This window comes from Vanessa tameamea, chromosome 21 (genome assembly GCF_037043105.1).
Source record: "Vanessa tameamea isolate UH-Manoa-2023 chromosome 21, ilVanTame1 primary haplotype, whole genome shotgun sequence".
In the NCBI taxonomy this organism is placed as follows: Eukaryota; Metazoa; Arthropoda; class Insecta; order Lepidoptera; family Nymphalidae; genus Vanessa; species Vanessa tameamea.
In genome coordinates this window covers 1,467,061-1,483,269 of record NC_087329.1, presented here as the reverse complement: position 1 = coordinate 1,483,269, position 16,209 = coordinate 1,467,061, and the positions used below count along the sequence as shown (strand labels likewise).

The window sequence follows — 16,209 nt, the reverse complement described above, 5'->3', positions numbered from 1 at the left end:
TTCAGTGGTGCTTGCCTGGGTTTGAAACCGCAATCATTGGTTAAGACGCACGCATTCTAATCCGACCGCTGGGCCATTTTTATTATGATTTCCTCTTAAATAGATGGCAATTTATGTATTTACAACTTATTGTAGTACTTCAAAGAGTCACGATCAATTATACATATTATCATTGTAATATTTTCTGTAGATAAGATCTTATTACAGAATAGTTCCTGATCTCGTCACCAATGCACGTCGACCACACCAACGTTGACAGATTTTTGTATTGTCGAGGCGCAATTTACACTTTCACATTCTCAAGGAGATTAAAAGTTTAAAGGATATTTCAAAACATTTTTCACACAAACAGATTTTATAACCACGTTGGAATTTTCTAATTACATAATTAATTAAATTATTAAATAATTGAATGTAAAGAAGTGTAATACTAGTATACATATAATATGATCACAAATAAATAAATATTGGACAACATCACATTCATTACTCTGATCCCAATGTAAGTAGCTAAAGCACTTGTGTCATCGAAAATCAGAAGTAACGACGGTACCATAAACACCCAGGCCCAAGATAACAGAAAACTAATCAACTTTTTTCTACATCGACTCGGCCGGGAATCGAACCCGGGACCTCGGAGTGGCGTACCCATGAAAACCGATGTACACACTACTCGACCACGAAGGTCATCAAAATCACAGTACTTCCACTTTTGCTCAAATTGCTCAAATTTGCTTAAACAAAGTTAACTACTTAAAATTAAATTTACATTAGTACACACATACATGAACCCTGAAAACAATACAAAACTTTTTTTGGTAGTCATATAAAATGTTGGCGCCAATTTCCACTAATAAAAATTATAGTAACAAATCCGATATAATGATCCGCAATTACGGTGGACTTTTACCTTTATATGCCATAGTTGCTTCCTAAATGCCAATAGTTCACGCACGTATAATATTGAACCTGTCTATTATATTTTGCAAGATACGCATCGCTTCTCGTAATAGCAGTTTTAATCCCTTATTCACTTGTAGCTATTTTATAACTCTACAGATCCCGAGGTTCTAAGTTCAATCGCTAAGCTGAATGAATTGAGATTCTATTTCAAATTCAGGTAACACATATTAAAATATAGCCAATTGGGACTCAACTGGTTGTAGGACTTTGTGTAAGGCCATCTGGGTAGGTAACACTTATTAAAATATAACCAATTGGCATTCAACTGGTTGTAGGGCTTTGCATAAGGCCACCTGGGTAGGTAACGCATATTTAACACATATTCAATCAAAATCAGTTTAATTTTTGTATTGTTGTTTCTGGTTTGAAGGTAAAGTGATCCAGTGTAAAAGGCACAAGAGACATAACACCTCAATTCTCAAGATTGGCGGCGCATTGGCAATGTAAGGTAATACTTACAACAGTGGCGATAATCACTTACCATACGGTACGATATTGTGGCCAATTCGACCATCCGCCTAAGTATATTATAAAATAAGAATTATGTCAAGATATTTCCAGTAGAGTTTACTAAGAATTGTTTACATTGCTATATCATTGAATCTTTAAGGGAATTTCCAACATGGCAAACAACCTCAAATACGAGACAACTGCACAGGATATATTATAGTGTACATGTGTGTGCAAAACGATTTCTATTTCCTTATATTCCAGTAAGATGGTAACGACCGGAAGGACTTAAGGCGCACGGCTAACGGCTTTACCTTATTTCCTGGGAACTTTTAGACTCTAGGATATTACTGTAAATTTTTCCATCGATAATTAAGGTGTTAGCTTATAGTATTGACACGTGTCAATACTATCGATAGTATTGCAAAAACCATTACTTTTAACATAAACTATCGATAGTCCAAAGCTATAGATACTATCGATAGTACCAATAGTATCGTTGCTACCAATAGTATTGCTTACAGAGAACTATCGATATTATCGATAGTCTTGATAGTATTGATTAAAACGATACTATCGTTATCCTGAATAGTCAATCTATCGATAGTTCTGCAACGCTGATACATTACATATCTAGAAACTAGACAAACGAGGCAGTCTATCAATCAGTAATATACTGATTGATAGAAAATTGGAAAAATCAGAACACACTTCACCGTTCACACAGTCAAACCAAAATAATCTAATCAAAAACACAAAAATGAGAGGCAGCTAATTTATATGCCAGGTCAGTTTTTTCTAAATTAATTAAGAGATTCTCTGAATATTAAATCAACTGCGGAGTATCTCTTATGATGTTGCATTTTCTAATAATATACATAACTTTCCGTATGTATTTTTGCACACATAGTTCCAAAATATGGCTTCTCTCCAATCTTATTATTTCTATATACTTATGGCGACCGAAAAATTGTACGCAAAAAAGTTTTGTATGATAAATTTGTAGATCTTTAAAATATCTATCTATAACCTATACCGATCGAAGAAGGAATAAAGATAAACAAACTTATTTTTACATATTCGCGTCAATGCAATGTCAAATGTTGTTATTTTGGCTTTTGTCCTCTCGTGGTCGAAATAGACTATACAAACAGAGGAGATGTATCTCTGAATTTAAAACTGACCGTATTATTAAAGCACTTTGTTTTTTTAGGAGCTGGATTGTGACGGATTATGTTCATAAAATTGTCAAACGATATGTAAATTTATTTGCCTTATGTGTATATCAAAGACAAAACGTCGACACACACAATAAAATGTCGTAAAGGCACATACATTTTTTTTATTTAGTAATTTTATAAGTGGGTTAAGGTTAAATGAGAGCATAAAATATCGATATTATTTAATTTATGATTAATTTTATTCAATTCTCCTTATAAACACACTATAAAAATTGATAGACTAAATCGAATCGATTGATCTTTAGAATTTGGTTGAGAATTTAACCAAGAAAACGTGAATTAATATAATAAAACAAATAATACTAGAAATACTAATAATAAGTCGAATATATTACATAATCATAACATAATCAGCCTGTAAATTTCCCACTGCTGGGTTAAGGCCTCCTCTCCCGTTGAGGAGAAGGTATGGAGCGTATTCCACCACGCTGCTCCAATGCGGGTTGGTGGAATAGACATGTGGCAGAATTTCGTTGAAATTAGACACATGCAGGTTTCCTCACGATGTTTTCCTTCACCGCCGAGCACGAGATGAATTATAAACACAAATTAAGCACATGAAAATTCAGTGGTGCCTGCCTGGGTTTGAATCCGAAATCATCGGTTAAGATGCACGCGTTCTAACCACTGGGCCATCTCGGCTCCGAATATATTAAAGATAGTAAAAAACTGTGTCCCAAGGTCAACGGTTTCAATCGTGGTTCGGGCAACACCACCTACCACCAGTTTTATATGCGTATTTTTATTCATCTCGTGTCAAAGGTGCAGAGAAACATTCTGCAGAAACCAATGCTTGGTTCGCCTTGGCTTCAGTTGAAAATGAAATTTTGCCACGAAATATCCAATCCTTTTTCTTCTCGTCTGAATAAAAATCTGATAAAATCCTTTTTATAATATTTAAAAGAATTCGTACCTAAGTTCGTTTTTTTATTAGTACTTGGTGGTAGTGCTTTGTGTAAGTCCGTCTGGGTAGGTACCACCCACTCATCATCTCCGGCCGTCATAAAGCAATACTTTGTATCGTGCTCCGGTTTGAACGGTGAGTGAGACAGTTTAATTACAGGCATAAGAGACATAAAATTTTAGTTCCCTAAGTTGGTGGCGCATCAGTGAGATGAGAAATGATTATTCTTACAGTACAAATTTATATATGCATTGGTGACCACTTATCATCAGGTGGCCCATTTGAAAGTCTATCTACCTAAGTTCATTTACCGCTACATAATAACTTCGAAGTAATCTTTTTAAAATGTCCTAAATTTATATATCATAGCTTATCGTGATTATTTTACACAGGTTTATAATACCAGCAACGATATATATTTTTTTTGCCTTAAGTTCTAAATGTTGCTTTGTCGTAGGTACTTTAAAACATATAAATTCAGTTTTCCTTATCGAAACCAGCCACAGACTAACCTGAACGTAACTAGTCACTTCACCTATTCAAAACTTTGCTAAAACTGTTGTGTCTAATAGTTTAGACTGTCAAACTGAGAACGCGAAAATAGTGACCATAATTTGGCTACTAAATACACTCACACTTGTAAAGTAGTATGACGTTCGGCGAGTGCCAACCGCGAAACACCAAGGCAACAAAGTGGGTCCGTTTGTTTTAGTTCTCTTGTAGTACGATATTCAGTGTAGATATATATGTGTATTTATGTAATCTAAGGTAGTTCCTTACGTCTGCCTAGCACCACCAAATTCCTATCAGTATTATTATTATTATTTATCAGTCAGTAACCGGTGATTACATTTACTTTGAAAGGATTTGAATAAAATATTTTTTTTATAATTATTACTGTTTAATAAGGTACTTGTAATTATGATATTTAACATTCTGAATGCGATTCTGATTCTATTTTAAGAATGTCATCGAACCAGGTTACGTGCCAGATACATTACTTTCACCCGACCTTAGGGTACTTACACACTTTATTTATATTTAAATAAATATCCAAATATCTCGTACTGGTTCTAGAAATTTCTAGAACTACTTTGTATTAATCGTATTTTTAAAGTTCGTCTCCGTTCCGAGAAACTTATTAAAAAGTTTATCATTTCAATTTTAAATAATACTTAAATATTTAATATTTCAAGTATGTTAAATATATACACGGGAAAACCTTAAACATTTATTATCATACGTGTTCATTAAGTAGGAAGGTATTTAAAGCGTAAAGCGTATTCTTACATAAATATTAAATACATCTTTATAAAAACAGTGACCTTAACTAAATTTTTGTCTCGATTTGAATTGTTGTGATCTTATTTATTACAATTTTGCTCGTTGTTATTAAAAAAAAAGTGTTTTGGTAAGAAGTAAATGAGCCACTTTGTGACAAACAGTCCACCAGCCGTGAATCGACATATTTTATTGAATATATTGTAAGAAGCATCTAATACAGTCGGTTTATAATAAGGAATTGGAACTTATTCCACTCTCAAATACAAAAAAAGAGTTTTAACCAATTGGTCACCACTACCCATAGATTAGCGCTTTAAGAAATATTAACCATTCCCTACATCGACATTGCGCCACCAATCTGGGTAACTTATATGCTATATCGATTTTGCTTGAAGTTATACTGACCCAGTCATCCTTCGTTTTTGTTGTTGTTGTGTTGCGGTATAACATAAGTTTTGCTGTTTAGCGGTAGATTACCTGATTGGATGGGACCTACCCAGGTGGGCTTGCTCAAAACCTATGCAACACCGCTAGAAGCATAATATATCGGTGCCGAGTCATTTTTTTTTTCTAGACACCATCTCTCTCTCTTTTGCGTAGCGTAGAATATAATTTTAAAAAAAAGTAGCTAGTTTGTGTTATGCCTTAGAGAACCAAATTAAGAAGTGTGTCAAAATGTATTATTGATTAGAAATCTTTCAAGCCGAAAACAGAAGTATTTAATGCTAAAGTAACACTTCGATGCCAAATATAATTGAGGTACCCATGTAATGGTTTACCTTAATCGGTGGCCTCGTAATAATAGTTTAATTGTAACGTTTATTTCCTCAATAAAAATGCAAACATGTTCATTTTTTTTAATCCGAAAATTGTTCTACGTAATTACCAATTTTATATTTATTTTTTGTTTCGAAGCATATGTGCTATGTTCAGACTTTTTGCCGTATTTTTTTCATTTAAGTAATAATAGCAACGGTACAAATTGTAAAAGCTTTTTTTTTAGCAATACAAAATAATGAGTACGACACAAAATCTGTTTCGCACGACTAGAGTTGGCCTAAGACAAACGCTGAAATCGTTTCGATAAAGTTTTTAAAACTATAACTAAATTTTAAAATCTTGTCGGTAAAATAAGATTTTCGTGTTTCATTATACTTTCATTCGGTAACTAAACCATAATGCAGAGTAGCCTTACGTTTTTATGTCATTAAGGTTTAGTTAAATACCACCATGGGACCAGTGTACCTTAATATTGACGTTTTCACGCTTTGCACCAAAGTAACAGTAAACTATATAATCAAACCCACACGTCTTAAGAGTTCTGTTATCCATACACTTATTGGAATGACACACTGACGGTGACAGTCTTGCTTACACGCTACTGAGTATTCATTCGCTCGAGCGACTACAGCCCGTTAGTTGGTTACGAGCTCGTATTAAACCTTACAAATTATGCATTTGATTTAAAGACAACGTTATAACACAATTTATTTAAAAAAAAAAAGTTGACGTAAATTTTGGCGCGAACTAAACTTAAAATGGGGCGCCATATTGTATTTTTCTTGATACTGCTTTGTGTGTTTACATTGTGTGAAATGAAGAAGAAAACAATGGATTATCCGACTGAGAAGCAGCTTACCTTACAAAGGAAGGAGACTACACCAGTTGACTTTACGAGGTTATTGGTGATGAGAGTTGTTTACGGCTTGGCTAAAGCGATGGGTTTCCAGGAGCCAATTAGTGAAGTACTGAACGGAGCACTCGTTCCACCAGGAGCTGATGATGACGATGACTTCGATGATGATGATGATGATGACATCTTCAGTGATTATTGACGACTGCCGTGAATTTGTTGAGTATTTGTATTCCATCTTTTATTTGTAACTAATAGTTAAGTATTATTTAAATTATTGCATAGACAAATTGATACCAAATAAAATGCATTTAATTATTTAATTTTGTAATTATTTCTAGCGGTGATTTTTTGCTAGTATAATATCTATATGTACATAATATAATTAATCTTCTTTAGCAATAGTTGTTTGCTAATATTTTTCTTTACTTTTTATTTGAACTTATGTAACTAAATTATCTTAAAGTTATATGTAAAATTATTGTTTTTATTTCTTATTATCTATGGCCGTCTTTTTTATTTCATATGTCAAATTTATTATAAGATATGCTCAATCAACTATTTACTTTATTTGTTTAATAAGTGTACCTATTCATGTAAAAACATTGTGTTATTTCGTTATTTATTATTGTACCTGGTAGATGTAGTAATTTATTTTACTAAATATGAACACATTTTGACTGAAAATATATTTTATTTCACACTTATTTTTCATCTATTTATTTACCTACAAAAATTATGTATTTTAAAATTACGTTTTTACGCAAAAAATCCACATTTACTGAAAATTGTCACTGATGAAAATATAAAATGTTTTAAATTCAAACTAAGAAAAATCTATGACAATAACTACCTATTATAGTTGAGTACCAGCGTACCGTGTTGTTTAAAATGATATGTCTAAACTTATTGAACTGTTATATATAAATTGTAAAAGCAACATCTTAATAATTGGAAACAAAAATATATTTTCATTTTGATAGAGCACCACGACATGCACGACATGCACCCAAGGTTTATTTGTGCCTGTGACCAAATCGAAGCAATGACATCCGTGTGAGAAGCCACAAAAAAAAATACGTTGGCTTTTAAACAGAACTAGTAAGTATATTCTGGTCTGCCCACGCTGAACTTTCCACTTATTGCTTTTAGGGAAATAAAATTTATATGAATACTATTAATATAAAGTAGATTATCAAAAAAAAATGCCGAATAATAAAAGCGTAAACTGGCGTTTCTTATTAGCGTAAGGTGAATTTGGTTTGAAATTATTATCACTATAAAATATGTACATTATTAACGAAATGAAAATATCTTAAAGTACTTTAGTAAATAAATAGAATCTTGCAATTTCAAAAAGAGTTGAGACCGCGTTTTTTTATTAATATAAACTTCAAGTTGGACCAAATTTAATAACATGCATTACTTACTAAATAAGGCAAATTCATTATCGAAAACAAAATAAACTCTCTCTGTTATTAATAAATTTCAATCTTATATTTTATTACCTATAATACCTTAAAACTTTGCAATATGGTCCCATTTATCTTGTCAAGCTTATTAATCTTATATAATTAATATATCTAGATAGAGTATACAACTACAAAATAACTAAAACAAAAGACCCAAATTTATTATCTTGGTGTGCAAGATAGCTGCGCTTGACATTCGCTAAAATCAAAATCAAAATATACATATTCAAAATCAAAATAGACTTTATTCAAGTAGGGTTTACAAGCAGTTTTGAATCGTCATTTAACGTCATAGTTTAACAATTTACTGTTAAATAGTAAATAATCCAAGATCTTTATCATAATATTATCGTCTTCTCCAAGCAAAACTGAATATTTATATGGCCGATTACCCGTTACTGATGCAGTGAAAGTATTTGCATTCAAGCGAGACGTGACTTAATCGCGAAGTTATTGAGAACGCACTAAATAATTGCCGTTCAATAAAAAGGGTAATCTGTGTCAGCGAGAGAGTAAAAATAAAAAACAATGAAATATCTGTTCACGGTCTAATAAATGTTAACATATTAGTGAGATTTCATATTAAAAATATTCTTACCTGAATATAGTAAAAAAGAAATAATTTGCAGTTAAAAGTAAGAGTTACTGTTAATTTCCCACTGGACTAAGGCCTCGGCTCTCTTTTGAATTTACCACACAACGCTGCTTCAATGTGAACAGGGTACTTTCGGTAGTGAAAAATAAATTATGAAATTTGGTAAAAATTAAAATTTATGAAAAAAAATTGGGATTTTTTTTTTCATAAATCTTAAATATTCTGATTTTGAATCATAAAAACAGATTATTATATTAAAATTAAAAGTCGTATTTTCTAATCTGTATACCACGTGACCAAAAACACAGGCCGCCATGGTGTGACGTCATATAGGCAAAAACTGTTAGTAAATTTGTTCCGGCCTGGTTTGTAATCTCTGAAACGCCTGGACCGGTTTTGACGGGACTTTCACTGGCAGATAGCCGATGTAATAAGGAGTAACTTAGGCTATTTTTATTTGAGAATTATATATAAAATAATAATAAAGTTCATATTTTAAGTTTTTTTTAAGTGTTAAATTCGAACGCGTGCGGAGTCGCGGGCACAGCTAGTAATTCATAAGATCCACACGAATGAAACGAAATTAAAGACATCATTATGGGGTCATTTTTATCTTCCACAAGGAACAATTCTATAACTGAAACCCAAAAATCTAGTTTCGACTATCAGTTGTAGTGAAGTACATAATGTTACTAGCAAACAAGATTCAAGTAATTCTATTATAATCAAAATTATTTTCCAAAATCCCAAAAAAAAATCATATTTTAGTCAAAAGTCAAGTTTAATACGTCATAAATCTTCATTACAATCAAGGAACCAAGAAGGATTATCAACAAATCCCTTATCTTGAGTACATATTACATCTTCATCCAATTCATCATCAACTTCCCTTTCCACCCCATCATCATTTGTGGTCAATTGATTACATCCTCTCATTGTCCGTATCAAGTCACCCCATTTTAATTTAACATTGCAAAACGGACAACGGCCAGCTATAGGTATATACTCTCCGGAAGAGATAAATATTTCGGCCAAGCAACATATATGAGCGACTAATTTGCAATTGGGGTTCGTACAGGTCAATTTTTCAGTACATTTTAAAGACTCAGAGCACATTAAGCATTCTATAGTAGGTACTATTGTATTTTTTGGTTTGGATCTCTTGAGGTTCCTACTTTTTATTGGACCATGACAGATTATCATATGATCTGGAGGTATTCTTTCAGGCTGAAAATAAATAAAAATGATCTATGAACATACTTTATTAGTGGACAATATTATTTTCCTCTTTTCCTTAACAATTGACTATCGACAATAAAAAAAATTAAGAATATTTTATATTAAGAAACTATGTTTTTAAGTGTTTGATTTAACAGATACAGAAAAGATTAGATACAGAAAAGATACTAGGTGTAGGGCTTTGTGCAAGCCCGTCTGGTTAGGTACCACCAAGTCATCAGATATTCTACCGCCAAAGAGCAGTACTCATTATTGTTGTTGTTGTTGAAGGGTGAGTAAGCCAGTGTAACTACAGGCACAAGGGACTTAACATCTTGGTTCCCAAGGTTGGTGGCGCATTAGTGATGTAAGGTATGGTTAATATTTCTTACAACGCCATTGTCTACGAGCGGTGGTGACCACTTACCATCAGGTGACCCATTTGCTCGTCCGCCTTAAGATATCATAACAAAATAAAAAAAAACAAATAAAGCTGCTCTGACTACTTATATTTGTATTTTGATATTCACTTAGAAAGTAATTATTATCAGGCGAGTGATTTACTAGGAAAGACATTCAAGACTATTTAAGAATAAAATTTTTCTTATTAATTTGGATTATAATTTAGATCATAAACCTCTTTGTAAGATAAAGAAAAGGCTATAAACTTACTGGAAATTCTTCAAAGTAGTCATTTTCCAACCACCTTATCACCAAAGGCAATCGATACCAAGGACCAACTCTGAGCATTTCAGATAAAACTCTTAATTTAAATTGAAACTCTGTTTCTTTTCTAGGTATTTTTTTCAAGTCGAGATGCTGCAGTCTTGTTGTCTTATTTGGGTTTTGCCATGCCCATTCAAACTACAATTTTTTTGTATACTTACATATTAAATTTAAATATTTTTATTAAATTAATACAAAAATCAAAATTAGTAGTTTTACTTTGTGGGGCTTTGTACAAGGCTAGGTACAATATAATACTTGGTACATAATACATCGTAATACAACAGTACTTAGTATTGTATTATTAATTCGTATATATGTATTATTATTATTATTAATTCTGCTTTGAAAGCCTACTGAAGTTGTATAACTACAGGCACAAGGGAAATTAGTTTAAAATGAATTGGAAATATAAGGAATGGTTAATTGACTTGATTGATGACCATTTTCTTAGTTCTTAGTACAACTATTTTACCTACCTATTTAAAATATAAAATGTACCATTAGTTTTTAAACATTCGAAAAGTATATTTTCAATAGTTTAATTAGATTAGAATTTAAACATTTAGATTTTGGGCAAAGACACATATTAATTTGTATACATACAACTTTCTTAAGCATGTAAGGTATTCAATAGAATACAATAGAAAAGTGGGCCTTAGCAGGAATACATTTAGCAAATAAAGTTAGTTAGTTAGACAGTTACATATAAAAATTTTGCCTAAAGATATTATGTACATACAAATTTATTTGAGTCAAAAAAATAAGTGGAATATCACAAGAAGGAAGTAGAAGTATACTGGGTCTATTGGTATTGATTTCATATGTTACGACTACCACATTAATTGATCCTCAGATAACCTGATTTATTGATACAATAAATGAGTTTTATAGACAAAAATCCAAAAAAATCCAATTTCAATAAAAAATGACATAAATAATACAATATTATATATTGATTAATTGCTTGTAAACATATGTAGTTTTTTATTAATTGGTTGACATGCAACAATTTAACACATAACAGTTTAATAAATTAAACAACTTACTCTTAATGCTGAGATGTTGTTTGGGAAACCATGAATAATCAAAACCATTTTCCTGAAATAATTAAATAAGAAATTAAACTAAAATAATAATGTTTCATACTTGTAAATATTTTATGGAAATCAAAACATATTATGTAGAATTATACAATATTTGGAAATTTCTTTAACAAAGATTTTAATGCAATGTAAAAAATGAGAAATTAATTTACAGAGACACTGTATAAATGTGTGTGTATGTAGTTCTAAGTTTACACATTTTTAGTCTTTAATAACTAAGCCAATGAGAAGATACATGTAAAAATTTACCAAGGACCTCTGTTATTTGTTCGATGAGCTCCGCCGGCCCAAGTGCCTCGATTATGTTGCATAATTCTCCTATTTGGATCTCTCGTGTACCCTATATAAGTTCGTCCTTTAAATTTCGGATTGATGTTATATAGAAGATAGACTCCATAAAAGTCATCCACAGTTTCTGGCTCCGTCATTTCGCGTTTTAAAAATATATTCAGGATTACAAAATAACCGTACGTTTCAGTCTTTGCATTATATCTCAACTAATAATGCTCAAACTTCTTATTTCATTTTTATATTTAAGTAACATAGCGAATAAAATTACTTGGTAAGCAAGCAACAACTGAATTTTTGTTTGTTGTTTTTAAGGTTGTCACAACAAAAACAAGATAATATGCCAATGTCAAAAATCAGTCCAATATCACAAGTTTGAAGTTCACAACTTCATTACAATCAAAACATGATACCTTAATAAATAAATATTAAAATGCTTTTTGTAATAGATCACAATTGAATATATAATTGACTCATTATAATTATATTATTAAACTATTGTTTTTTATCTTACTACATAAAATAAAATATAAATAAAACTATTTCAGTTTTAAAAATTCAAATATTTGACAATTGATACCTTAAAAGTGCCAAGTTGACAACTGACATTTGACAATAGATATTGTTATGTATGGTCAAGTTAGCCTAGTATTTAGTTATCGGCTTTGAATTAAACTATTAAAAATATGTTATAATTTTTTCAACACGATAAAATTAGGTAAAGTTTCCTCATAATATTTGACTAAGAAATCAAATTGTAAACATAATTAGTGTGAAATGTCGAAGGAATCTTCTACATCAAAACAAACAAGGTTATGTGGATTGTAAGTAAAATCAAGACTATAATTGTATCTTGTTTGTAAAGGCATTTAATACTTGCTTCCTTAGTCCATATCACAATTCCTAAATTAATATAAATTTCAGATGCGATGAAAAACCAAGTAAGTACTGCTGTCCACGATGCGAAATTTTCTACTGCTCACTCGAGTGCTACAAATCCGAAAAACACGAAGGATGCTCGGAAAGTTTTTACAGAGAATGCGTTAATGAGGAACTAGCATCACATCAAGTCGGTGACGCTGCTAAAGCCAAAATGATAGATATATTGAAAAAAATGCATGAGAATGACGATGATGATCAAATAGAAGAAATCGAAAATGTCGAAGAAATAGACTCTGACGACGGTTCTGAAATAGATTTACATACTAGAATACAAGACTTAAACTTAGACGACCCAGATGCTCTTTGGAATGCATTAACAGAAGATGAGAGGAATGATTTTGAGGCAATGCTTAATCAAGGTGATGTCGGCACTATAATACCTCAATGGGAGCCATGGTGGTCGTTTACTAAAGAAAAAAAACTAGTAGAGGATGTAGAAGAATCAAGTAAAGAAATGGAAGCTTTAAAAAAATGCCCTGAAATAAAATCTGTACCAAAGTTCACTTCACTCACTGTAAGTTTTATTTTATAAATTAAAATTATCATTATAAATATTTACTATAATGTATATGAAAATAACAGTATTCTATTCTATTCACTATAATATGAAAAATATGTGTCTATGATATTGTGCAGTCTACAAATTTAATTAGTTTTACTTAAAATAAGTTTACAACAGACAGAATCAAAACAAATTTTCCCCACTGTTGGATCAATGGTAAAGGAATGACTTTATTTTTTAATGTATACTCTATTTACAGACAGTGAAACCATCACCTGCTATAAGATTTAATATGGCAAATGTTGTAGCTTCTTATGCCTTCATCGTGAGATATTTTAATGGTGAAATAGAACCAATGGAAACTGCCTCTTATTTGCTAGACATATGTACTAATTTAAATTGCAATAATAATTTTGAGGATCCCGAATCTGCAGTAGAATCTGTTGCACAGAGGTGTCTACAAGTAAGTCAAGTGTTTTATAGCTCTTATTTCTGAGTTTGATTGATTGATTTCATTAAAAGAATTTGTAACATGGGAATCTTAGTTAAGTTCTATAGCTTAGAATGCCTTTTGGGCCCTCTAGCTACAGTTAGATAACAACCTGTACATATCTCACTGCTGGACATATCCCTCTCGTTTTGAGGTGAAGGTTTGGAGCTTACCATGCTGCTTCAATGTGGCTAGGTGAAGCTTTCCTCACAATTTTTTCCTTTGCCACCGAGCATTTGATAAAATATAAAATGAAGTTAAACACATAACAATCCAGTCATTTTTCCCTGATGCTGAACCCAGTATCAATGGTTAAGTTCTGTGGTTTTGATTACTAGCCCAGGTCGGCTTTCCTTCCTCCAAGCTCAATCACCTCGAAAACCCAAAACACCTCTGACGTCAATCTAACTCTACTTTGTTGAATAACATTTAGATCTAACTCATCTACTTTATACTATCAACTAATGTTACAATTAAAATCCATCTTTTTCAGAGTGAACTAATACAAACAGATGAAGCAAGCTTAGAGGTGATGAGAAATGACACATTACAAATATTACAAGGGCCGAGTGAAGAAAATAAATTACATTACAATAAAGCAACTTTTTCTCATATCATTCAAATATTTGCAGATGCAAAATCACTTTCTAAAAGAAATAAAACCGACTTAAATGACAAGAGTACGAATAAAGGCACATTTTCTAGAAAATTCCCCGAACATAACCAAAATCATTTTCCTAATATAGATTTAAGCAAAGTTAAGAAAGTTATCAAGAAGTTGGAATATTATTTATCATTTTTAGACAGCTGTGATAATCAAGTATAACTTGTTTTTTATTTTGTTTTATAAAATAAAGATATTTTATTTCGGTAAACTGTTTATTTTGTTCAAAGCAAACTTTCGTCCTTTTGAAAATATTATAATTTTTCTGTACAGATAACCTTAATCGAAGACGAAATATAATTATCTTATTAAACAAGCAATCCCCTGGCTTTGACTCATACTAAATTTGTACTTTTTTTTGCTATAGGTATGCTCACGGGTAAATCGGTCACCTGGTGGTAAGTGGTCACCACCGCCCATAGCTATTGGCACTAAGAAATTTTAACCATTCCTAGTATCACCAAATCGCTAAGAACTTAGGGAACTATATAATCCCTTGTGCCTGTCGTTATACAGGCCCTATACAAGAAATAATAAAAAAAACTAACACTTAATAACAACTACCCAACTCCTTGCGTGCGTATATTTTTACACATTTTCTTCTAGTATTTATAACAGACATAAACTTAAACAATTCTTTTTATACTTCAATATAATGTTTAGTACAGATTATGAAAATTTGTTACAAATTTATGGGTTCAAGGAAAAGTCGAAGGGTGGTAATGCTAGAAATAAAACCATTTTCACCTTTACCACATACTTTAATTCCAACAACAAAGTAACTATCAGAGGAATGTTCATAACATATATTGTTACGGCAATAAGATACAAGCTTCAAGCAGGGTCAAGGCAAGACTAAAATAACCGTTATTAACCAGCAGTTTTTGGAACGAAGCTTACACGGCCCACAGTGGAGTGAAGTGACAAACATTGTCACTCTATCTCTCTCTTTCTATTATTTACGGTTTGATATTAAAAAAAAAATATTTTTGATGTTTATCACATTTTTTTTTATCATTTATATATTCTCAAACGTTGTTAATATAATTTCATTGTCTGTTATTATATATAATACAAAGCAACTTCGTTTCAATCTGGTGTCCCGATGTACATCTCTCTTTTTTCAATGACGCTTTCACCCAACAGCCTAATAAAAATGACATCTTCTACTTAAAACATAATTTTAATTTTAATTTTATTTTGTCGTGTTAATTATATTCAAGCTTTGTGATCTTATTGCCGAGATAATTTTTTATTACAGCATAAAATTCAGCACTCTAAACATTTTATACTAAATTTATGCTATTAGATATATAGAATTCTTCAAAGTAGTTTTTTTTTCATTTAGTCTTATATTTAATGATATAATTCAAAGCGTATATTAATAATAAATTTAATAGAATATCGACATGATCAACAACTTGAATGGATAAAAAATAACAAATTTGCACTAAATATCGAAATAATCACACATTTATTTAAACATTACAATAAATAACATATAATATTACGTACATGAAAATATCATTATATTTCTGGAATAAAAAATATACTTTTTTTTTTAATAGAGGCGCGTTTACATTACACATATATTTTTTATCATGTTTGAGCTATATTGTGTAAACGCAACTTTTTATGAAGTATGGATTTAATTAAATGTCTATTTTTATAAGTCCGATTTCATAAGTATATACATATATGGTTTGATATATTTTTTTTTCAATGTCATTT

The 16,209-nt window shown here is 31.1% G+C and overlaps 2 protein-coding genes across 2 annotated transcripts; one reads left to right on the top strand and one right to left on the bottom strand.

Annotated features, from left to right (window-relative positions):
• Positions 1–9,328: 9,328 nt before the first annotated feature.
• Positions 9,329–12,186, bottom strand: LOC113396908 (structure-specific endonuclease subunit SLX1 homolog). The gene is made up of 4 exons (XM_026634989.2): positions 11,842–12,186; positions 11,536–11,587; positions 10,433–10,624; positions 9,329–9,769 (listed from the first exon to the last, which is right to left on the bottom strand). The coding sequence occupies exons 1-4, from the start codon at positions 12,018–12,020 to the stop codon at positions 9,332–9,334; spliced, it is 861 nt and encodes a 286-aa protein (XP_026490774.2). The 5' UTR covers positions 12,021–12,186; the 3' UTR covers positions 9,329–9,331.
• Positions 12,187–12,510: 324 nt separating this feature from the next.
• On the top strand, positions 12,511–14,683 carry LOC113396907 (zinc finger HIT domain-containing protein 2). The gene is made up of 4 exons (XM_026634988.2): positions 12,511–12,704; positions 12,805–13,336; positions 13,584–13,787; positions 14,308–14,683. Exons 1-4 carry the CDS (start codon positions 12,658–12,660, stop codon positions 14,638–14,640), a joined length of 1,116 nt encoding a protein of 371 aa, XP_026490773.2. The 5' UTR covers positions 12,511–12,657; the 3' UTR covers positions 14,641–14,683.
• Positions 14,684–16,209: the final 1,526 nt, after the last annotated feature.

Coding starts and splice junctions, on each gene's coding strand:
- LOC113396908 (XM_026634989.2), bottom strand. CDS start 12,020: ATGACGGAGCCAGAAACTGTGGATGACTTTTATGGAGTCTATCTTCTA. Junction 11,588..11,841: donor ACAAATAACAGAGGTCCTTG/GTAAATTTTTAC, acceptor TAATTATTTCAG/GAAAATGGTTTTGATTATTC. Junction 10,625..11,535: donor ACAACATCTCAGCATTAAGA/GTAAGTTGTTTA, acceptor AAAAAATTGTAG/TTTGAATGGGCATGGCAAAA.
- LOC113396907 (XM_026634988.2), top strand. CDS start 12,658: ATGTCGAAGGAATCTTCTACATCAAAACAAACAAGGTTATGTGGATT. Junction 12,705..12,804: donor CAAACAAGGTTATGTGGATT/GTAAGTAAAATC, acceptor TATAAATTTCAG/ATGCGATGAAAAACCAAGTA. Junction 13,337..13,583: donor CAAAGTTCACTTCACTCACT/GTAAGTTTTATT, acceptor CTCTATTTACAG/ACAGTGAAACCATCACCTGC.